The 25,354-nt window shown below is 43.4% G+C and overlaps 1 protein-coding gene across 1 annotated transcript; it reads left to right on the forward strand.

The window, feature by feature from the left end:
• Positions 1-350: 350 nt before the first annotated feature.
• On the forward strand, positions 351-24,877 carry slc26a6l1 (solute carrier family 26 member 6, like 1; the record flags this gene model as incomplete). The annotated part of the gene is made up of 19 exons (XM_084061839.1): positions 351-490; positions 1,067-1,206; positions 1,552-1,662; positions 1,752-1,927; positions 2,487-2,651; positions 2,889-3,041; positions 10,022-10,104; positions 10,410-10,557; positions 11,134-11,247; positions 11,932-12,009; positions 12,159-12,254; positions 12,413-12,519; positions 12,688-12,757; positions 12,843-12,935; positions 13,187-13,297; positions 13,595-14,008; positions 23,733-23,787; positions 23,896-24,044; positions 24,869-24,877. 19 exons carry the CDS (start codon positions 351-353, stop codon positions 24,875-24,877), a joined length of 2,412 nt encoding a protein of 803 aa, XP_083917965.1.
• Between the last annotated feature and the right edge of the window lie 477 nt (positions 24,878-25,354).

Genomic DNA, 25,354 nt, shown 5'->3' on the forward strand with positions numbered 1-25,354 from the left:
ATGACTCATTGGAACATTTTTTTTGCTAGCATAAGGGCTAATGCGGAGACACATTTCCTCTGTGGACCAGAGGGTTAATGTTTTTCCACTTAAAAACTATCATTAACACAAAGGCATGCGTATTAATGCGAGGTTTCACCATTGCAAAAAGGACAACTAATCATTATTTCTACATCCCTTATACAGTTAAACATTAGGCGATACAATGTATAGTACATGTGACAGTGGTAGCACATTGGCTGTTGGGTCTTTGGTGAAAGTTGTAGGCCTACGGATGTTTCATCAAACTTAGATGGAATAAAAGTATCTCTAATCTCCTTTTAGAGAGAGCAGAAATTACACCTTGTGTCATGGGATCTGCACCCAGGCCTGGAAAATACATAGTGGAACGGGATGTGCTGGATGAGCAGAGGCTGGAAGAGGTAGCACAGAGAATCAGTTACTCTGACGCTCATCCTTCTCTAACTGAACGTCTCAAAGATTCCCTCAGGTAAAGCAAAGCATCTTGATTGGGGTTATATACTGTATGAAGCATGGGATTGAATCGTTTGAGATCAATTGGATTTTCTATTTAATTGACAATCTCTAGAACTAGGCTGATGTATTGCTTGCAGGTGTCTAGAGGAAGGAAGAGAGATACTGTTTGATTTGTGAACTTGGTGAAATTGAAAATGAGGTTCACTTTTTGTTTTATTGCCCTAAATATGTTTTGTTAATAATGTCTTCTACTTGTGGTGATTTCCTTGAGTTAGATGATTATGAAAAACTTGAGATATGTTTCGTTAAAGGAGCTTTTGTTGTGGCAAATTTTATTTGTCAAGCTTGGGAGAGAAGACAGAACACAGCTCAACACCTTTGAGCTGTAATTGAATGTATTATGTGAATACACTGTAAACATGCTGTAAGTGTAAAATGGTGTCTTAAAATGAAATAATCAATAAAAATCAAATCAATCTAGTCTATTATTAAGTATAAAAAGACTACAGTCTGATTCAATTGTCAATGATCAGGGAACAATAATCGTTAAAGTAATATTTTTTGTGCCCTTCATGTAATTCTCTACCAGATGTACAATACCCAAACTGAAGCACACTGTGGTGGGTAGCTTCCCTGTGTTATACTGGCTGCCCAGGTACTCAATCTTGGACTATGGCATGCCTGACCTCATCGCTGGCATCAGTGTGGGCATTATGCATCTGCCACAAGGTAGGCTACTGTATGACAGAAGTCTACATTGATTCGTAAAGTATCAGTACTGTCCAAACTAAGCCCTATTAAACGTATCAAAAATAGCTGATCTACAAGTTCACAACACGTCACATTGCAATGCCTTGTGTTCTGTTCTTGTAGATTTGCTATTTTTAATGTTGATGACATGCGCAAATTAGGGACACCAGGTTTCATTCACTTAGGCTGCTGGACTGTCTTAAGTTTACCTGCTACAACATCTTTTGTCAACAGTCAACATACTTCATTCTCTTTGGAAGAATTTAGTTTTTCCGCCCTTGATTGGAGGCTACTAAAATACATCTTCTTTCTTGCTATTCATAGGCATGGCATATGCGTTGTTGGCCTCCTTACCTCCCGTGTTTGGGCTTTACACATCCTTCTATCCAGCATTAATCTACTTCTTTTTTGGGACATCCCGTCATAATTCCATAGGTAAGGGCATAGAAAAAGAAATGTTGCACCAAAGTTCCAAATAACTTCCTGATTTACATGCATGTGTTGGTAATCAAATCTATGTTCAGGTACATTTGCTGTGCTCAGCATCATGGTGGGCAGCGTGACAGAACGACTGGCTCCAGACATGGCTTTCCTCAGAGTGAACGGGACCAACCTGACAGCAGAGGTGGACATAGATGCCAGGGACTCGTACAGGGTGCAGGTCGCTGCTGCCACCACGCTCCTTGGAGGGCTTATCCAGGTCTGCAAAAGGGCTGTCACCAAGATGGCCACCCTAGAAAGGTCCTGCATTAAGTTTAGACATGGATTTAATTAATCAAATGTAGTTAAGTTAAGTATTATGTATGAATTTAATGAATTAAGTTTAGTTAAGGTGAGGCACTATATGGTTACGTTTAGGCATGAGGTTTATTCATTAAGTTTACTGCAATCCATAACATTTTAGTGAATAAAAAATATTTTAAACAATCTGTATGGTGGAGTAAGTTAATAAAACATAAAGCAGTGGTCTCCCGACTCTTCTATTGAGACATTGAGATTCCCTGGTCGGACCTGGTTGATAAGAAGTATTGCATGACATTTTAAGGGGAATAATACCTCTCCTTCCCAACAGAGTTACTTACAGTTCAACAGTAGAAATTGGAGTGGTTATGATCTCAGGAGAGCATTGCATTGGGACTTCCATTCATTCTAGGGTGGCCATCTTTTGACATACCTGTAAATACGACAGACATTGCTCTAAAAACTCATGGTTATCTCATCCAAAGTGATGTTGTGTTTATGGATCTTTGTGCATATAGGTGGTACTGGGTCTGGTAAAGTTTGGATTTGTGGGAACCTATTTGTCTGAGCCACTGGTACGTGCCTACACCACAGCTGCTGCTGCCCATGCTGTAGTGGCACAGCTCAAGTATGTCTTTGGAGTGTCACCCACACGGTTCACTGGGCCTCTGTCACTGGTGTATGTGAGTATCATCTATTGTAGTGTTTGGCACTGGTTCCATGGTCTGTACTATTCGACCTGCAATGGTTTAAGTTGTTCTGCGTGCGTGCGTGTGCGTGTGTGCATGCATGCGTGAGTGTAAGTCCTAGGCCTGTCTGTGTGTGTTTGCATGTAGGCTACATATGTGTGTAGCAGTCATTGTATTTTACCATTAACGACATACTGCATGTCACTCACAACTACATTTAATTGCTTTTAGACGTTAGTGGATGTTTGCTCCTTGCTGCCCAAGACACATCTTCCCACGCTGGTGGTCAGCGCTGTATCCATGGTTGTTCTCATTGCAGCGAAGGAGCTCAACTCTGTTCTCAGCCCAAAGCTACCAGTGCCCATCCCAGTGGAACTCATTACAGTCAGTTCTCTCTCCGTCTGTCTGTCTTGTCTGTCTGTCTGTCTGTCTGTCTGTCTGTCTGTCTGTCTGTCTCCTCTTCAAATCAGTACTCATCAAAGTCTCAGATTATAATGTCTATTCTGTGATGGAGGAAAACAGACGTGGATGTGGAATCAAAAGAGCTGACTCAGTGTTCTGGCCAGTGTCAGTAGCTTGATTCAGCAAGAAGATTAGAAACAAAATAAGTACCACAAGTGGCAAATGATTTATCACATTTTACCGCATGCTTAATGATTAGTGTCGTAAAATGCTGATGTGTGTGTGTGTGCGTGTGTGTGTGTGTGTGTGTGTGTGTGTGTGTGTGTGTGTGTGTGTGTGTGTGTGTGTGTGTGTGTGTGTGTGTGTGTGTGTGTGTGTGTGTGTGTGTGTGTGCGCGCGCGTCCGTGTGTGTGTGTGTGTGTGTGTGTGTGTGTGTGTGTGTGTGTGTGTGTGTGTGTGTGTGTGTGTGTGTGTGTGTGTGTGTGTGTGTCTGCGTCCGTGCATCTGTGTGTGTGTGTGTGTGTGTGTGTGTGTGTGTGTGTGTGTGTGTGTGTGTGTGTGTGTGTGTGTGTGTGCATATGTGACGGTGGCCAGGCTGTCACATGTAACTTTGCCACTTCTTTTCAGAATGCTGACCTTTTCCAATAAGTAATTTATCATCCACATTTAAGCTCACAACAATAAAATATAGAGTGCACAATAAAGTGCGGGGTGCGTAATTATTGTGAGGATAATAATGGTGATTCTACTGCAAGACTACGCCACCCTTTTATTTAAGAGGTAGGGTCCTCTATAACAATGTCTTAGGCTATTCACAGGTTCAGTTTTGCCCAGGTAAGAACAACACTTTGCAACATCCCACAAGAGAATTGGACGGACACAGGTTTGTATAAAAAGGTAACGGATTTTATTAAGCTAAAACATTGGCATCTATAAGCCTTAAAACTGAAAAACATAAACACAATATAACACTACACTAAAACCCTCAACCTCCTAATGCGCCCACTAACTAACTAAAATACAGGAATACAGACAATCACAAAATACTTAAAACAAACAGGGCTTGTGCAACCTATAGCAAATAAATAATGAATTTAGCGTTAAAGTGCCAACTATTACTGAAGCAGTAAAGTGCCAAGTGCCAATTCAAATGCTATATCATATACTCATCACGGTTCAATGCAAAAGGTGGGAATGTCCTTGTATGGGGTTTAACTGGAGCGGGGGTTTAGGCCAAGAATCACTGTCTCTTCTTGTCTTCGTGCGTATTGCCTGCAATCATAGAAACTAGAACCAGTTCATCTGTTCAGGTATATTTCACATATGGGGTTTAGGACCGTGGGTTTGTAAAGGTAACGTTGCATAGAAGAACACTTACTCGCAAGCCAGACAGGTGTCTGGCTATGAGTGTATGAAGCGCGCAACGTTATCGCCAACTGGACCTCTCCTCCGTTCCTGGGTTCGTCTGTCTGTCCTCCCCGTCTCTGCTGGTACTGCGCCGTCTGCTCACCGTCCGCTGCTGGTGCCTTGGTACGTGCCGCGATCGCTGTATTCTCCACCTCTGCTCCGTGGTATGTCTGCTCCTCCTGTGCACAACCGTCCCTTCTGGCTGTCACTTCCACACTGCCCCTGTGTGCCTGTCTCTCTCCTGTTCGAATGGCCCGCGCCTACTTTTGTATTTGTGGCGGCCACACCCTACTCCGCCCTCATTTGCTCTGCCACCAGCGTGACCTGGGGACATTGGCCGTCTGGAGTCACAAGGTCAATGTCACGCAGCCTATAGGGGAGTCCAATGTCAAGTGGCTCGGGGACCGGGGGGAAATACATTGTCAACCATAAAACATGCAGTGCAGAAATACATTTAAGAGAATGATGTTTTTAAGTGCATAATACAGGTTTTTCATCATCAATAAAAAATGTTACAAAATGGTTTCACCCCCTGCTTTGACCCTGTCACATCCCCCCCCACTTTTCCGTTGCCAGTCCCTGCAACTGTCCCTAATCATGTCCATACCTCTGGGGTGGCTGGCCTATATTTGCTCTTCCCGAGCGCCGTGGCTCGTCTGGTGCTCTCGGGACGGAGAAAAACCCATAGTACTGCGGCGTTGTTGCTTCTACCTGCTCGGGCTGCACTACAGCTGGGGGGTCCTCGTGGGGCGACCTGGGGGCTACACACACTTTCAACGCATTTCTATGTATGGTCTTTTCTCGCCCCCCCTTCTCGGGTCTAACTCGGTACACCAACCCCGTAGCTCCCACCTGTTCCATCACTGCGTAAGGCTCGGGGTCCCACCACGTACTCAATTTCCCCTGCCCGTCCCTCTTCCGATTCCTAATCCACACTCGTTCTCCTGGTAATAACGGCGTAATACCGGCCCTACGGTCATAAACCTGTTTTCTCCTCGTCGCTGCTTCCTCCCTCCTCTCCCCTGCTGTCCTATAGGCGGTCGCCATTCGCTGCTGGTGGTCCCGTACCCAACCACCCACCTCCATGCGATTTTGCGCCGTCTGCACCCCTAACTGGACATCTACAGGGCGCCTCAAGTGTCGGCCAAACATCAAATAAGCGGGGGCATAACCCGTAGCGCTGTGGATCGTGTTGTTATATGCGTGAACTAGTTCGGGCAAGTGCTCATTCCATCTTCCCTGTTTATCAGTGTCTAGCGAGCGTAACATGTTCAATAACGTCTGATTAAACCGTTCCACCGCACCGTTCCCAGCCGGGTGGTACGGAGTGGTGCGACTTTTTGCAATACCATAAGTCTGACATAAATGGTGCATTAACTCGGACTCGAAGTTGGGGCCTCGATCCGAGTGGAACCGGGCCGGGCACCCGAACGGCTGGATGATGTGCGTCCATAACGCGCGGACAGTGGTTTGCGCAGTCTGGTCACGGGTGGCAATAGCCCAACTAAACCGGGTGAATAAGTCAGTAGCCACCAGAATATTCTGCCACGCATCAGCAGGCCTACCTAGTGTGAGGAAATCAATAGCTATTACTTCTAAGGGATATGAGACTTCAAAGGGTTGTAAGGGGGCCCGGGGCTCTGACCTGTTCCTCTGCAGGCTGCAGGCGACACAACCCTGTTGTAACTGACGCACCGCTCCCTCCATGCCTGGCCAATAGAACCGACGCCGCAGCTGGGCCAAGGTCCTCTCCAACCCAGCATGCGCCGCGGCCGCGTGGATCCCTTTCCACACCTCCTCTCTGCGTGAACCTGGACAAATGATCTGTGAGTATTGTTCTTTGGTATAGGGATCGGTCACTTTCCTATATAACACATGATTTTGTATGATCAATTTGTTCCACTGGCGTAACAGTTGCCGCGCTCCTCTAGTCCAATTCTTCCTCTCCACCATATTAGGAGCTCTCCCTCGTTCCACACACCTCTTCACTACGCGCACATCTGGATCCCGATCCTGCGTCTCTCTCCACTCATCCTCCCTCGCTGCTGGTGTCAGCTGTACAGCCGCCACGTCTACAGGCTGTATTGGGAACCGCGATAGGGCGTCAGCGTTGGCGTTGTTTTTGCCCGGTCGGTACTTAATGTCGAACGTGAAGGACGCAAGCTGAGCAGCCCACCGTTGTTCCACAGCTCCCAATCTAGCCGTTTGGAGATGCGCAACGGGGTTATTATCCGTGAATATAGTGAACTGCGCGCCAGTGAGGTAATCTTTAAACTTCTCGGTCACGGCCCACTTAAGGGCCAAAAGCTCCAGTTTGAAGGAGCTGTAGTTCGCATCGTTTTGCTCAGTTGGGTGTAAACTACGGCTCGCATACGCTATTACACGTTCATGACCATCTTGGACCTGCGCTAAAACCGCCCCCAATCCACGGCCACTTGCATCGGTGTGAACCACGAAAGGCTTGGTATAATCGGCATAGGCTAACACCGGAGCTTGTGTGAGGGCACTCTTTAACGCATCAAACGCCCGCTGGCACTCTAAAGTCCACTCTACTTTACACTGGTGTGATTTTACATCGTTCTGGATTCCTATCAATAGGTTGTTTAAGGGCCGTGCCATGGCGGCAAAAGAGGACACGAAACGCCTATAGTAGCCCGCTAAACCTAGAAAAGCGCGGACCTCGCGGACCGTAGAGGGGGGTGTCCAGTCTCGCACCGCTGCCACTTTCTCCGGATCAGGTCGCACTCCCTCTTGGTCTACTACATGGCCCAGGAACTTCACTTCCCTCCGCAGAAGTTTGCATTTGTCTAACCGCAGCTTCAGTCCATGTCTCCACAGGCGCTGGAATACGAGCTCGAGGTGCTGTAGGTGAGAAGAGAAGTCAGGTGAATATACTATAATGTCATCAAGATACACTAGCAAGGATTCCGTCACCTGACCACTCAAACACTGCTGCATCAGTCTCTGAAAGGTCGCGGGGGCATTACACAGCCCAAACGGCATACGCTGAAATTCGAATAGCCCCAGGGGGGTCGTAAAGGCGGTCTTCTCCCGGTCCCGGGGATCCATTCCTACTTGCCAGTAGCCACTGGCCAGGTCCAACGTGGAGAACCACTGCGCTTTCGTCAGGCTGGTGAGCGTCTCTTCTATTCGGGGTAGGGGGAAGGCATCCTTGTGCGTCACGGCGTTCAGCTTTCTGTAGTCAACACAGAACCTCCAGCTGCCATCCTTCTTCTTAACCAGTACTATAGGTGCTGCCCACGGACTGCAACTCTCCTTGATGACTCCCTTCTCCAACATCTCGTTCAGCAGGGTCTTCATCTCCCGGTACATGGAGGGCGGCAGCGGCCGGTGCCTCTCTCGTATGGGCGCAGCGTCTCCGGTCGGTATCTGGTGCTGCACGGCATCCGTCTGTCCGAAGTCTTCATCATGGATGGCGAACACCTTCTTCCACCTGCATAACATCTCGTGCAGCTCCTTTTTCTGCGCCTCCGGCAGGTCATCACGCTCCGTCAACACCTCCATCTCTTCTGGCAGGGTCTTCGGTGGTCCATCATCCTCCACACTAATTACGGCCACTTCCACCTCTCCGTCGGTCCCCAGGGACAGGCTCAGGTCCCTGCCGCCTCGGACATCGGCTTCTTCTGGGTCTGGGTCGAGCCGCCGCAGCCCGCAGAACAACTCCCTAAGCCTCAGAATATAAGCCTGCACATTTTCGCCTGCGCGCTGCGCACAGCCATAAAACAAGGCACGAGCTTGGGAAGCAGAGATGGATGATTTATATAGGTTATCTAGACATTTGAAAACTTTAGCCACTGTGTTTCGGTCTTCCCTGTCAATCACACTAATTTGTCGTTTAGCTTCTTCCGTAAGGGTTTGCACTACAAAAGCAACTTTTTTCTCTTCCGTCAATTCTTGAGTGCCCAATAATCCTTTAATCTGTTCTTTCCAATCTCTATATTTCTCCTCACCTTCTGTGCCCGAAAATTTGGGTAACCACGGGGCCCCTGGATACACTGGCATCATCATCATTACTTTTCCCAAAAACAAAAACAAAAAGCAGCAAAACAGCAAAATATCAGTACAATTTCTCTTAGGGATTTGTTTGTGTTGTTCTCTACCCAGTCCTGCCGCGCTACGCCAAATATGTGACGGTGGCCAGGCTGTCACATGTAACTTTGCCACTTCTTTTCAGAATGCTGACCTTTTCCAATAAGTAATTTATCATCCACATTTAAGCTCACAACAATAAAATATAGAGTGCACAATAAAGTGCGGGGTGCGTAATTATTGTGAGGATAATAATGGTGATTCTACTGCAAGACTACGCCACCCTTTTATTTAAGAGGTAGGGTCCTCTATAACAATGTCTTAGGCTATTCACAGGTTCAGTTTTGCCCAGGTAAGAACAACACTTTGCAACATCCCACAAGAGAATTGGACGGACACAGGTTTGTATAAAAAGGTAACGGATTTTATTAAGCTAAAACATTGGCATCTATAAGCCTTAAAACTGAAAAACATAAACACAATATAACACTACACTAAAACCCTCAACCTCCTAATGCGCCCACTAACTAACTAAAATACAGGAATACAGACAATCACAAAATACTTAAAACAAACAGGGCTTGTGCAACCTATAGCAAATAAATAATGAATTTAGCGTTAAAGTGCCAACTATTACTGAAGCAGTAAAGTGCCAAGTGCCAATTCAAATGCTATATCATATACTCATCACGGTTCAATGCAAAAGGTGGGAATGTCCTTGTATGGGGTTTAACTGGAGTGGGGGTTTAGGCCAAGAATCACTGTCTCTTCTTGTCTTCGTGCGTATTGCCTGCAATCATAGAAACTAGAACCAGTTCATCTGTTCAGGTATATTTCACATATGGGGTTTAGGACCGTGGGTTTGTAAAGGTAACGTTGCATAGAAGAACACTTACTCGCAAGCCAGACAGGTGTCTGGCTATGAGTGTATGAAGCGCGCAACGTTATCGCCAACTGGACCTCTCCTCCGTTCCTGGGTTCGTCTGTCTGTCCTCCCCGTCTCTGCTGCTACTGCGCCGTCTGCTCACCGTCCGCTGCTGGTGCCTTGGTACGTGCCGCGATCGCTGTATTCTCCACCTCTGCTCCGTGGTATGTCTGCTCCTCCTGTGCACAACCGTCCCTTCTGGCTGTCACTTCCACACTGCCCCTGTGTGCCTGTCTCTCTCCTGTTCGAATGGCCCGCGCCTACTTTTGTATTTGTGGCGGCCACACCCTACTCCGCCCTCATTTGCTCTGCCACCAGCGTGACCTGGGGACATTGGCCGTCTGGAGTCACAAGGTCAATGTCACGCAGCCTATAGGGGAGTCCAATGTCAAGTGGCTCGGGGACCGGGGGGAAATACATTGTCAACCATAAAACATGCAGTGCAGAAATACATTTAAGAGAATGATGTTTTTAAGTGCATAATACAGGTTTTTCATCATCAATAAAAAATGTTACAAAATGGTTTCACCCCCTGCTTTGACCCTGTCACACATACATTAATGGCTCTTTCCGTGATTAGATTGTGACAGCCACATTGATATCATCCTACACTCATTTGAACGGCAACTACACTATCTCAGTAGTAGGACAGATTCCTAGTGGGTAAGCATTATAACTATTTATATTTAGTTACATTATTGCTTTGTTCACGTTAATTCTATGCCATTTACTTATTTGCCTGCACTATTGATATACACTTTGTTTTTCTTAATTTTTCACTTTTATTTAAAACATTTACCTGCCTTTTACTTATTTGCCTGCACTTTTGATATAAAACTTTTACCAGTCTTTTCCACCCTGTTGAGGTACACTTGCCTACAATATTTCTGTTGTTGTGCATATAACAACCATCATTTATTAGTTGTTTCTTAGTGCTAAATACATTCCTTCTTCTACCTGTCTACCAGTCTACGTCCACCTAGTATACCAGACGTGAGCCTTTTTGGAGAAGTTATCAGCGATGCTTTTGCCTTGGCCATTGTGGGATATGCAATATCCATTTCACTGGGAAAAACATTTGCACTAAAGCATGGCTACAAGGTGGATAGTAACCAGGTAAACCAGAACACTTATCACATATCTCAGTGGTTCTCAACCTGTGGGTCTGGACCCCCAGGGGGGTCCCCATATGATTTTGGGGGAGTCCCCAGATGACAGTGAAGTGACAATTTAAGGATTTTTAAGACCTTTTTAATACCCAAAAAAAGAAAAAAAACATTACTGCATCAAAAGTAATCAACAAACTATACTATAAAAAAACTGGTCAAACATTGGACAAATTGTCACATAATGTAAGAACTAGCCGATCTACAATGCCTCGCAGTCGCAACGCATTGTGAGCTTGTAGATCGGCCCGATCTACAAGCTCACAATGCGTTGCGGCTATTTTCACAATATTTATCTGTGAAACCGAGTCAAACAAAATGTAACTTCTACATTCCAAGTGCTTGTCAGGGTGTGGGGTCCCCAGTTCAAATATAATTTTGGGGTGTCACGGCTTGAAAAGGTTGAGAACCACTGACATATCTCATGGCTACAGTACTGCTAACAATAAATCATCTCCCCAAATATGTATATATATTTTTTTTGATGAATTGAATGCATTCCTTCTCTGTGATACTGCGGTTGCAGGAGCTGGTAGCACTGGGTCTCAGTAATGCAGCAGGAGGCTTCTTCCAGTGTTACTCTGTCTGTGCCTCCATGTCGCGCAGTCTCATCCAGGAGACCACTGGAGGGAAAACACAGGTGATGGGATGGCACATTGGCACCAATACAAATGCCTGCCTAGTGCCTACATATACTACACTAAAAATGTTCATTTAAAAGCTGTTGCTTTATTGGAGTTAAAGCAGCACTATGTAGTTTGGGGTATCAGTGGCCACTTCGAATACAAATAACATGGCAGCCAACGTCTGACTTCATTACCCAAGAGTCTCTGCAAGCATGTCCGGCAAGGATGCGCTGTGATTGGCCAGTTTTCGCTTTGACTGGCAGTTCTGCCTTGTTGCCTTGGTAAATGCCAGGATGAAACTCATTGTCTCCCCTATCAGAATCAGAATACATAGTAATATATAGTATACATTGTAATACAGTAAAGCCCGTAGCAGGGACCCCCCTGACTCTATACATTTATGAAGGTTGATTGTTATTGCTTAAACATGTAATTTTATAATTTTGTGGGACATAATATGCTATTTGGTTGTTAAAAAGTTACATAGTGCTGCTTTAATGCAGCCATGCTCTTAAAGTGAATCCACATTAATTACCTTTTATTTCTAGGACTAAGCATCAGTACTGATTATTGAAATGCCTATACTTTTTTTTGTAAAATGGCAGACATTGCATTACATAGCGTGTGTGCTTTCAACAAAATGTTTACATCAGTTCAATACCTGTGTTTTAGGTAACGTTAGCATCTTTTTGTTGCAGATGGCTGGAATGGCCTCAGCCATAATAGTGTTGGTAACTATCCTGAAGCTTGGGCCACTGTTCCAGGAGCTGCCCAAGGTATTGCTACCACACTGTATGAATAGGTTGTACAAGTTTTACATTTTAAATTGCTTTGTGTTTTGTTATGTGATGGCTTAAGCTAGCTTAACATTAGTTTTTGAATATTTAACACATGATCGATAATCACAATAGTGTGCTTCTTTCAGGCAGTGCTCGCGGCTATTGTCTTTGTAAATCTGAAGGGAATGTTCAAGCAGTATGCTGACATTGTTAGACTGTGGAGGAGCAGCAAAGTTGATTTGGTAAGAGAATAACAATGTATATGAATGAATGACTATTTGTGTATTTATGTCATATATAAATATATATATGAATATATATATATGTATATATATGAACATTATTGGTAATCATGGCTGACTACTGAATATACTCATGTCATACTCTCATTTATCCCTAGGTGGTGTGGTTGGTCACCTGGGTAGCAACGCTACTGTTTAATCTAGACATGGGCCTGGCAGCGTCCATGGCCTTTGCTCTACTAACTGTCATCTTTAGGACTCAGTTGTAAGCTATATCTATGCAGCTCTGCAAACTTACTACTTACCTTACTGATAGATTTCAGCAATATTTTGCCCAACAATTCAAAGAACCAAACCATTGTCTAGTTACTAGACTCTAGTAGTCCAATGTTGATAAAGCTTTTAGTTCCCCCCCCCCTTTTTTTTCTTTTAGGCCAACATATTCTGTTTTGGGACATGTTCCAGGTACAGAACTCTATGTGGATATGGAGACTCACAGAGAGGTAAAATATAAAAAAGTAAGCTAAAGGTTGCCTTTTTAGATGATAAATACCTCTAATAGCCAGTGATGCTTCTCTTATTTGACAGGTGAGAGAGGTACCAGGCATTACTATATTCCGTTCTTCCGCCACAGTGTACTTCGCCAATGCTGATCTCTACCTTGAGGCCCTAAAAGAAAAGGTTTATACTTTTTGGTTGATAATATTTATAATACTTTTCATAATTAATAATGTCCCTTCTTTTAAAATAGCAGATTGAAAAGCTCTCAGTGCTTCACAATGTGAGCTTTTAGATCAGCTATTTTAGCTATTTGTGGCAGTACATATAGGACTGAAGTGGTCAGCCATTCTCCTAAATAATAGTGGCCATTATTCTAAGGTGTGTGAATTATTATATACTATAATTATAATCATAATTTATTGATTTCTTAGAGTGGGCTCGACATCAGCAAAATGATTATCTATAAGAGGAGGCAGGAGGCGAAGCAAAGACGCAGGGAGAGAAGAGCAGAAAGAAGAGCAAGGAGGGAAGCTAAGAGAGAGGTAATGTTGTGTTCATGTTATATATGATGTGTCTGTATCAATGAAAAAGGCAGCTGTAGCTGTGGCCCTCACACAAACTCATGGTTGATGGTTGAAAAATTCAGAAATCTGCACTTCAAAGGTTATGCACAGCAAAATCTGTGAGCGTTAATTTAGCTCTGATCCATCCAGAGTGAAAAAGGATCAGCAAGGTTCCACACTGGATATTGCATAATTTGTATTCCCAGTATACAGAGTTTATAACTTTAAAAATACAACAAATGTAACAATTCACCTTCTCTATCCAACGACACACAGAGACGAGCGCAGAGGGCAGCCGGGGAGCATGTGTTCTCTGTAGAAGACGAGGCTGACCGTTGGAGGGATACAGATGGCACACAGGAAGAAGACCACCATGACTGGAATAGTGGCAGGGAGAACGGAACAGTCTTTGTCATGCCGGACACACCTCGGACACCGGAGGACTCTAGATGGGAGTACCTGAAAGGAGGAGGAGCTCCAGACGACACTGGCAGCCTAGGGTCGATGTCGGAGCTGCAGGACGGGGACACCACCACTATAGGCTCCAGCAGCGATGACACTCTGAGTCGAGACCTGGAGCGAATCTCTCTGGGGTCCCTGGGGAAGTGGACCTGGGACATCCACTCCATCGTTCTCGACCTCACCACGGCCAACTTCATTGACACTGTAGCTATCAAGACGGTGAAAAATGTAAGTCACTCATCATGGAGGAGTTATCATTTACAACATAAGTAGGAAAGGATATCGTGCTAATGAGGCTTATTGTGAGCAGATGGGGGGGAAATGTTAAAATAAGACTTTGCCCCATGGTTACAATTACGGAGCAGTCTCTTGCCAACAGATGTCAAAGAACAACACACCACATCTGGTTGTTATAGAGATAATTACGATGATCATAACTTTCTCTATAAGAACATTTTATGGTTCATGTTTTTTTTTTTTTTACAAATCTCTTTTATTGATTTTTGGCAGAAAAACAAACAGTGAATGGATGATAGTGTCAACAAAAGGGGTCTGCAATTTTTGATACATACAAGAAAAGAAAAGTAAACATAACAACAGAGAACAAAAAAGCAAGACAAATGAGAACAAGAAATCATAGAAAACACAAAAAACAACACGCGCATCTCACATTCAATCCAGGACAAGGAAGGGGAGGGGAAGTTGACATGGTCGGGGAGGAGAGGGGGGGAAGGGAAGGGAGGGGAAAAAGGGGGGGGGGGGGGGGGGGGTCTACCCAAAGTTAATTATTGAGTACTTCTACTTCAACAACCAGGGTGCCAATATGGTCCAATAGTGATTGCCACGTTTTATGAAAAGACTTTAACGAGCCGCCAAGGGAGAACCTGATTTTCTCAAGTTTAATACAATACAGGATTTCATGGATCCACCTATTATGAGTGGGAGGGGACGGATGTATCCATTTAAGGAGAATCAACCTTCTGGCTAGCAAGGTTGTAAATGCGATGACTCGCCATAATGATTTATTAGGAGTAGAATTGAGACCAAAAAGGGCGGTAAGAGGGTCAGGGTCGATTGGTTCACTCAAAGCGCTGCTCAAGGTATCAAATACTGCAGCCCAAAATCCTGACAGCTTGGGACAAGACCAGAACATGTGTATGTAGTCAGCAGGAGATTGTTTGCACCTATTACATGCGTCAGATCTCTCGGGATAAATCCTGGCTAATTTTGCGTTTGTAAAATGGACTCGATGCAAAATCTTGCATTGCAACAGTTTGTGCCTAGCACATATGGATGATGTATGCACCAAATCCAGCATTTCATCCCATTGATTGTCTAACAAAGTGATCCCGAGGTCGTGATCCCATGCAGCTCTTAAGGAGTCTAGACGGGTAGGGTTAAGATTAGAAATAATATCGTATATAATAGAGGTGAGCCTCCGTATCCCAGTTCCAAGTGATAGAAAGGAATCAATCATAGAATCCGGTGGGCGGTTTGGAAACTGGGGGAATTTATTTTTAACAAAGTGTCTGATTTGGAAAAAACGAAACAAGTGGGAATTAGGGAGCTTGAATTTAACAGACAAATCTGCAAAAGAGGAGAATATACCCTTAACATAAAGGTCGTTAATAGAGCATAGGCCCTTACTTGACCAGATTCGGAATACGGGATCCGAGCATGACGGGAGAAAATGATGATTACGATACACTGGTGCCAAACCCGAGGACACATGAAGACCAAACTGTTTTCTGAACTGAGACCAGATTTTGAGGGTATCTGACACCAATGGGTTGCGAAAAACTTGTTTTTTAACTGGGATTGGCAGCTGAGAACAGACCACTGACCAAAGCGAGATATCTGAGGAGGATGCCTCCATCTGTGCCCATCGGGGTTGAGTGCCTGCTGCTAAGTTAGTATTCCAAAAGAGAATTTTGCTAATGTTTGACGCCCAGTAGTAACGACGAATGTTAGGTAATGCTAATCCGCCCTCGGATTTAGAGAGTTGAAGAACTGCTCCCCTGATACGTGCCCTCTTATTACACCACAAAAAGGAATTAATAATCTGATCGAGTTTAGTGAAAAAAGCTTTAGTTATGAATATCGGAATTTGTTGAAAGGGATATAAAAACCGGGGCAGTACCACCATTTTAATCAAATTAACTCGTCCCAGTAAAGAGAGAGGCAGGGAGGACCATCGAGCTAAGTCTTCTCTGCAGCGGTCCACTAGTGGGCCAATGTTCCTGGAGAAAAGTTCTGTAAATACTTTTGTAACGTGGATACCCAGATATTTAAATCCATCAGTAACTTTCCTAAAGGGGAAGAGGGATTGAGGAAGTTCATCAGCAATAGCGTTAACCGTAAAGTATTCGCTTTTCTGAAGGTTAAGTTTATAGCCCGAGAGTATTTTAAACTGCTCTATGATGCGCAAGATAACAGGGAGAGAAGATGCAGGATCGGAAATATACAGCAACAGGTCGTCGGCGTACAGAGAGAGCTTATGCGTGAACCCAAAGCGGGGAATCCCCTTAAACCCCTCCTCACTGCGTAGCCATATGGCTAGCGGCTCGATGGCGAGTGCAAACAACGATGGAGACAAAGGGCAACCTTGTCTATTCCCACGGGAGAGAGTGAACTGACCAGACTTCACTCCATTAACATTAACTGAAGCCACTGGAGATGCATACAAAAGTTGAACCCATTTGACAAAATCAGAACTAAAGCCAAATTTGTTAAGTATGTGGAACAAGTATCCCCATTCCACCCTGTCAAACGCTTTCTCCGCATCTAGCGAGAGAACTATTTCAGGGGAAATGGTAGCGGGGGAGTAAATGATATTAAACAATCTTCGAGTATTAAAAAAAGAATGTCTTCCCAAAATAAAACCAGTTTGATCAGGATCAATGAGGCCAGGCATCACCAGTTGAAGACGACTTGATAGAGCCTTGGCCATAATCTTAAAGTCTACGTTTAAAAGGGATATCGGCCTATAGCTACCACATAGGAGCGGATCCTTATCCTTCTTTAACAGCAGAGATATTGAAGCTTCCGACAAAGTTGGTGGGAGCTGGCCCTTCTGGAAGGCATCATTGAATACTCGTACCAGGACTGGAGCCAAAATTTCAACAAATGTTTTAAAAAAACTCTGTGGTGTAACCATCAGGTCCAGGTGACTTGCCACTTTGTAAAGATTTAATTGCCTCCGTGACCTCAAGGAGAGTTAGTGGGGCTCCAAGGCCGGCAACATGGTCCTTCTCAATTTGGGGATATGTTAAGGTATCTAATGGATTGGGCCCGTTCCAGTCTTGTATGTTGGACTCTGAGGAATATAGATCAGAGTAGTAATTTGAAAAGACATCACTAATTGCTGTAGGGTCTGTCACAATCTCTCCCGTGGTTGATTTTATTCTTGGTACCAGTCTAGAGGCACTAGCTACTCTCGCCTGATAAGCAAGCAATTTACCTGCCTTATCCCCCTGCTCGAAAAAACGCTGCCTGGACTGCAAAAGCTGTCTCTCGACTTTGCTGGTTGATAATAAATCGTATTCGGACTGAAGCTGCAAACGCTTTGTATATAGAGTGGCGGAGGGATTAACTGAATATTGATTGTCCAAATCTCGTATATCAGCTGCTATCTTAATCAACTTAGATTGCTCCGTTTTCCTGAAGTAGGAGACAAAAGAAATAATCTGTCCACGAAGATAAGCCTTAAACGATTCCCAAAGTATATCGCTCCTAATATTCGGGGTATCATTAATCTCAAAGAAAATATGTATTTGTGATGTAAGAAAATCTTTAAAAGTGGGTTCAGATAACAATTGAGGACTGAATCTCCAAAATTTGGAGGGTGGACTGCCAAGTGGAAAATTAACAACTACCGAGGTTGGGGCATGGTCGGAGATAACTATACTATGGTAATCGCATGAGACAACGTTATGCAACAATTTGTTATCGAGTAGAAAGAAATCTATGCGAGAGTAAGTATGATGGACATGTGAAAAGAAAGAGAATACTTTATTAGAAGGAAATCTGGCCCTCCAAGGATCCTCCAAGCCCAGTTTGTCAGTATGAAATTTTAAAAATTTTGCCGATTTGGATAACGCCGATTGGTTAGTAGATGATCTATCCAGATCCAAGCTTTGAACCAGGTTAAAGTCGCCACCAATGATTATTTGATGATCATTGAGATTTGGTATTGAGGAGAAAAATTTTGAAATAAATTTATCGTCATCCCAAGTAGGAGCGTATAGCGAAGCCAAAACTACCGGAGCGTTCTGTAATTTACCCGAAACTATAACGTACCTGCCATTTGGATCAGACACAGTAGTATTTAGTTCAAACGCAACATCCCGATGTATAATTATAGCTGCTCCTCTAGACCTCTCGGAGTACCTCGAGTGAAACAAGTGACCCATCCACGGCTTTTTAATGCGTGATACCTCTGCAGTACGGAGGTGTGTCTCTTGTAAAAAACAAACGTCTCCTTTTAATTGCTGTAAATGTGAAATTACCCTACCAGACTTAGTGGGAATGTTCATCCCCTTAACGTTCCAAGAAATAAAATGGATATTTCTACCGTTCATAGGCATTGACTTTCCTGTTGTATAGGCTGCACCGGCTGTACTGGCGGCTGGGTAGACGAGGGAGGGGAAGGAGGGAGGGAAGGGGGGAGAGGGTACTCACACACACCACTGACAGACGAACAACAAAACAAACACAACACATAAAACAAAAAACACAAAAAATGTCCCAATGGGAGCATTAACTCAGGTATCACCATGGATACAGGTATCACCATGGATACAAACAGTCCTGACATTAGTCAGTCCCAAAAAACTTCCGTTCCCCCTATCTTGAATGAACAGTAATCAATAACCCCATAACCCACCCTCCTACAAACCACTGAGTGAGAAAAGGTTTACAACCAAAAACGAGATAAAAATGAGAACATGTATATCACCCTTCCATATTCACTCAGCACACATCTTAAGTGCAATTATGGACCCTTAAAGCTGGTATAATCTGAATATCAATGTTATAAAATCACCAACAAACAGGCCATAACAAAATACATTCCACGTTAGAAAAACAAAATCAGGCATAATACAGCGTACACACCCCATCCCGAGCGAACCTCACCTGTAAGGTAGTATCAAAATATCCTACAAATATAACCTGTAGTAAAAGCCCAGGTAAAAAAAAATAATAATAATAATAATAATAATTTCAATGATTTTTTTTTTTTTTTTTTTTGACACTTAGGTTTAAGCTTCATAATAATAATCATAATCATAATGGGGTAAGATACACATATAGAGAAAAACTACAAATAAGCTTTTACAAAACCATTTTGGAAAAAATCATGTAAACGAGAGTGTCATTCATACTTGTTTTCCCAAAAATACAAGACTACCCCAAGGTCACTTAAAGTTATAGCCTTCATAGTGAAAAATATAAGGGAGAGAAAGCTCGGGACAGCATATGCACACCCAAAACACCCATCCCAACATAAATAAAGTGCATATAAAGAGCATTGACAACAAAACCTTCACAATAAAACCTTAAAAACCAAGTAAAACAAAATAGCTCTGAATTCCCCATTCCACCCAATCCCCATCCGCCGCCCCCCTTACGAAAAAAAAAAAACACTTGGCCGTCTTAAAGTCTATTAAAGATCAAATTGACATTAAAGGTATTTCAATTACAGAGGTCCGACATTATGGTAACTGCTACATCAAGGCCATATTACAACCATTATGTTGAGGTTCAAAACTAGATAAGAAAAGCCCATATAAGAAGGCATATTGACTTAAGTTATCATAAACATTAACCCAGCTGACTATTTATAAGGAAAATAAGAAAAGTACAAACATAAATATAACAGACATGTAATCAAAAACATACAAAGCCAAACAAAAAATAAAGCAGGTCCAAATAAGCCTGATTAGTACTCCTCTGCATCACAAACAAGCACACTGGCCCGTGGATTTCACATAAAGGCAAACCATAAATTAGTAAAACATGTCCAACAGGCCTAATAGTGTGCCAAACAAAATCATGCCATCAAACAATAACAAAGAGGAAGAAAAGAAGAAAAGAAAAAAAGGAGAGCGTCTGTAATAGTAGTCAATTAAATAAATGATTGGCCCCAGGATGAGTAAACTACGCAGTTAACACTCCTAAGGAGATATTATTAGTCTGATGTACAAGAAAAAAAAAAGAGAGAAGACATAAGGAAAGTCGGCTGCTATTTTCATTCAAAAACACACATATTAAAGATTAAAACAAAAATGACGAGTTGAAACTAAAATGCATTTATAACAGAACGGACCGTCATCACATCCTAAGTTAGATAGCGTCAAGATTAGTCAATCAGTCACAGCCGGGTTAGTTCACGTAACAATACAACAGTCAAGCTAAATACAATTACCATGTCCATGAAATGCACCTTAAATGTATATATTATCTCAATGTAGTAGCGGCCTGACGCACCATTTACAACAAAAATAAAAATAAAAGGGAGGGGGGGAGGTAGGGAGAGGAGATGAGCAGATGTCAAAAAAAAAAGAGAGAAAAAGAAAGGCGTTGCATCAAAACAGTGCTGCCGTCCCAGCTGAGCTGTGGCTAACCAGGCAGACGCCCAGCCAGCCAGCTAACAGCCCTACCAGTCCGGGCTATTATGTCCATGTCCAAAAAGAGCAAAAAATAAAAATAGAAATCGAATCGGTTCCACATCAAGCGATAGAGTAATCAGATTGAGAGTCATAGTGCGGGCCACTAAGTCCATTTTTATGTTACAATAGTTCAGTTTGTGATACAAGCGCCAAATTTGGCATGAACAATGCCTAGGACCTACTTTTGCAGAAAAGCCCGTTAGCCACGCAAAAAAAAAACAATATGGCTGCCATTTTCCAAAATGGCTGCTGGCGAAAGACATTTTATGTGTATTTTGACCTGGATTGTGATTGGATTTTGATTATATTGGTATTAACATATAGTTTTGACTCCCCCCGCCCCCTCCCCCCGTTAGCTACGCGAAAAAAAAACAATATGGCTGCCATTTTCCAAAATGGCTTAAGGCAAAAGGCATTTTATGTGTATTTTGACCTGGATTGTGATTGGATTATCCAATTTTGATTATTTTGGCATCAGAATATAGTTTTGACTCCCCCCCGCCCCCTCCCCCCGTTAGCCACGCAAAAAAAACAACAATATGGCTGCCACTTTCCAAAATGGCTGCTGGGGAAAGACATTTTATGTCTGGATCACAAATTGTTCTAATCGTCACATTTGCAGGCACTCAGCTGTGTGCACTGAACGCCAAAGCGGTAGCACTTGCATCTACCACGACGTTCAGTCTTGCACCGGCTTTTGTCAGTTGTTCACAAATCTGGGCAATTGTAGAGTGTCATCCACGCTACTTGCCAAATGTCATCTTCTGCTCGCCATCCCCAGCTGGCAGGGCTCTCTGTATGACATTTGACATACAGTTACCTGGCTTCAGACAGGGGCAACTTGATAAGTGGCATGCTTCACATGATGTGCAAGAGATGCCCTTGTAGGTGGAATGGCATCATAGGACCTCTGCTTCCATGCAAACAGGTAAAATATTGCATCATCAACCCCATCACCAGTGCTGTTCTTGTCATGCACTGTTACTGGTGGGTATTGACTGAGCTTCTGGAAGACATGAGACACTTCAGGCCACACTTACCGGGTTTCTGTCTTTTTGCCTTTTCCCACGAAAGGTTGACACGACATCACATCCAGTGAAAGTGTGAAAGAAAGGATGCCAATGGATTTTTCAGGGCCTAGATTCTTCACTAAATCGTGAACTGGTAACCAACAACAATACAATACAGTACAGTACAGTGCTGTTCAATAACAATACAGTACAGCACTGTGCTGTGCTGTACAATAGCAAAACAGTATAGTACTGTGCTGTACAATAACAGAACAGTACAGTAGAGTAAAGTACAGTGCTGTACAATAACAGTACAGTACTGTTTTGTAATGTGTTTGTTTGTCCTGTTTTAAGTGGTTACTTAGTTTTTACTTTACTGTTGTGTTCGTTTTATTTTGTTGTAACGTTTCCTGTCTTGTCTCATTACCTTGTGATTAGTTTTATTTCTCCACCTGTGTCCCGTTAGTCCCTTAGCTCAATGGTGCGCATTCTGCGCAACCTTTTTACAGTACACCCTCAGAAAACATTTGGATTATCCAATCACAATACAGGTAAAAAAACACATAAAATGTCTTTCGCCGGCAGCCATTTTGGAAAATGGCAGTCATATATATATTTTTTGCATGGCTAACGGGGGGAGGGGGTGGGGGGGAGTCAAAACTATGTTCTGATGCCAAAATAATCAAAATTGGATTATCCAATCACAATCCAGGTCAAAAACCACATAGCATGTCTTTTGCCGGCAGCCATTTTGGAAAATGGCAGCCATATTGTTTTTTTTGGGGTGGCTAACGGGCTTTTGTGAACAAGTAGGTCCAGAAGAAACTTTGTGGAAAATTTGGCGCTTGTATCACAAAGTGAAGTATCGTGTCACTAACAGCCCCTACTATCACGAAAAAATACTGTCCAGATGAAAAAGAGAGGAAAAAAGAGCGCATCTTCAGCCCGGCAGTGTTAATCAGTGTTCAGCCGTAGCTAGCCAGCCAACGGCTAAACTAGCCTTCCACAATGGCTAGGCTAGCAAGCTAACAGCTAAACAAATCCACGCAAAAACAGTACATCTGCCAGGCCAAATACAGTTATCAAATCCAAATCTGAACAGATCAAGTCATAAGCGAAGCACCCATTACTTGCGTTTAGATGTGATGTACTTTTCGGCCTCTTCAACGGACGCCAAATGGACCTTAGCTCCGCCATTTTCGTTAGCGATCATCAACTTGGACGGGTGGTGGAGAGCAGGCCGACAGCCAAGCTTGTACAATTCGGCCATCACATCACGGTACTTGGCGCGCTGCTCCACAACATCCTGGGGATAATCTTCATGGATGGCGATTCTTTGACCCTCGTACTGCATGTTCCTCCGCTTGCGTGCCTCCCGAATAACTTTCTCCTTGATCGGAAGGTTGTGGAAACGGACGATGACATGCCTCGGCTTGTCGTTAGCACCCGGTTTAGCCTTTAGCGATCTGTGAGCTAAATCCAGCTCGGGTGGTTCAGACAGAACCTCGTCCCCCAGAAGTTCGAACAGGAAGGTGGAGAAAAAGGTAGTGGGCCTGGTCCCAGCCTCAACCGATTCTTTTACCCCGACTATACGTGCATTCCAGCGGCGACCTCTCGACTCGATATCCGAGGCTTTAGCACGCAGCTTAGCGTTGCTAGCCGCCAGCTCCGCGCATGCGGCCTCCAAGGAAACTATACGATCACTGACAGAATCTGCATTAGACTCTAATGAAGTAATACGCTGGCCATGATCAGTTATAGTGGTGTGTATAAGGTCAATTTTAGATTCCAGCGTCGCGATGCTCGTTTTAAAGTCGGTCGAAAGAGCCGTCCTGTGTTCTTCTAGTAGGCTAGTCAGGGCCTCCATGTTAATGTCGTTAGCGGCGGTACCGGCTTCCATCAAAATAGTGTCTTTTTTGACGTGAGCAGAAGCCCTAGTGATCATTTTCTGATGTCAAGACTTAAACGCAAACTTTTTTAATTCAAACCATACCATTTATGAGGAAGGTAGTGGGATTTCTGTTTAGGTAAAGGTATGAAGCGGGGGAGCAGAGAGAGGACGCGTCTACTCCTCACCCTGCATAACCGGAAGTCCTCATGGTTCATGTTTTGCATTCAACTAAAGTTACACACACACACACACACACACACACACACACACACACACACACACACACACACACACACACACACACACACACACACACACACACACACACACACACACACACACACACACACAATTCACATTATCATCATCCCTGTTAACAGATATTCCAGGACTTCAGTGAGATTGATGTTAATGTCTACATGGCTGGATGTCAGGGTAAGTGAACGCCCTCCCCATAATAGCTTTAGGGGTATAAAGAAGCATTTCATGAATAGCTCTGACCTTGGTGGCATCTGTGCCAGTAACTTAATATGCTCCATTTAGCCTCTGTGGTAGAGCAGCTAGAGCGCGGAGACTTCTTCACAGAGTCCATCACAAAGGGCCGTCTCTTTGCCACGGTCCATGACGCCGTGCTGCACTGTTTGGGGCATCATGATGTGGCATCATCATTTCCCGGATATGAGGATACAGTGGTGAGTCTGCACTTGACATCCACATTCAACTATACAAATGGAAAATTAAACAGCAATTATTTTGTTTGCAATGAATAAATAAAAACTATATCAAATTTGTAAAAAAAACTAAAAACATATCTCATTGCAGGGCATGCAGTTTGAGACAAAACTGTAAGGGTTTTGCCATCATAAAGGATTCTTCTTCAAGATAACTGGCGAGCACTCGGATGGAAAAGCTTGTCACGTGACGTGACATGCACTGCATGGAGTGATTGGACTCATAAGTATTGATAATAATTTAGATATTTGTATCTCTGCATAGATTGTGAGTAATAGATTGTGGCTAATATTGTTTGTGGCCCGTCCCTTTCATTTGACTGTTGAGACACATTATAGCAAATTTATACTTCATCATACAATGGCGTCGCATGCCAAAATTGGCAGATCTACAAGCTCACAGTGCGTTGCAGATGCAATGTGTTGTGAGCTTGTACAATGTATGTAAGATATGACACCGTTGCACAATGGACCATGAGTTAATATACTGTACAGTATGTTTAATATGTTGTGCTAAAGTTATTAAAAAGATGGGACAATCTTTAGCATAGTAGTAGCATAACATCATATTTTTAATTGTCATTATATTCTTAATGTGGGAAAGTGATTCAGTGCATTTGGAAATATAAAAAAAACAAGAACAAACAAAGCTGGAGATACTGACAATACCTGAAGGAGAAAGTAACACTTAAAAAAAAAGATACCTGGATTCAATACATAAAGTAAACATGCATCACCCTGGAAGTGTGGGTGCTTTTTTTTCTTCTCGTAATTCCACGATACAGACAGGGTAGAACATCGGAATGTATAAAGTATGCCATTTCATTTTCAAGTGCAATTTTGGTTCATGGCGACATGACAAAACCTACAGCAGGGGTCTTCAACGTTTTTCAGCCCAAGGACCCCTTAGCTGAGAGAAAGATGAAGCAGGGACCCCCTCTACATATTGTATAAAATTGTGTTGCAGATTAAACTTTTTCATAGATCTCATACATAGCTTCATAGATTATCAGTGTTGTGTAAATTCATGTTTTTTGTTTATTTCAAACATACCACTTAAACCCTCAATACAGTAAACCTGACCTTTGGCTCTGTACTTGGTCTGCTCTTTTTTCCCCTCTAAACCAAACCTCTTTGCCGAAAATAGCCAATCTACAAGCTCACAACGCCTTGTAGCGCGAGGCGTTGTGAGCTTGTAAATCTGCTACTTTCGGCTAATGTTCCACCCAGAATAGGGATGCTATAGGGTTCAAGTGGTTAATGTAAAAAAA

The sequence above is a fragment of the Gymnoscopelus microlampas genome, assembly GCF_963454915.1.
Source record: "Gymnoscopelus microlampas genome assembly, chromosome: 7".
In the NCBI taxonomy this organism is placed as follows: domain Eukaryota; kingdom Metazoa; phylum Chordata; class Actinopteri; order Myctophiformes; family Myctophidae; genus Gymnoscopelus; species Gymnoscopelus microlampas.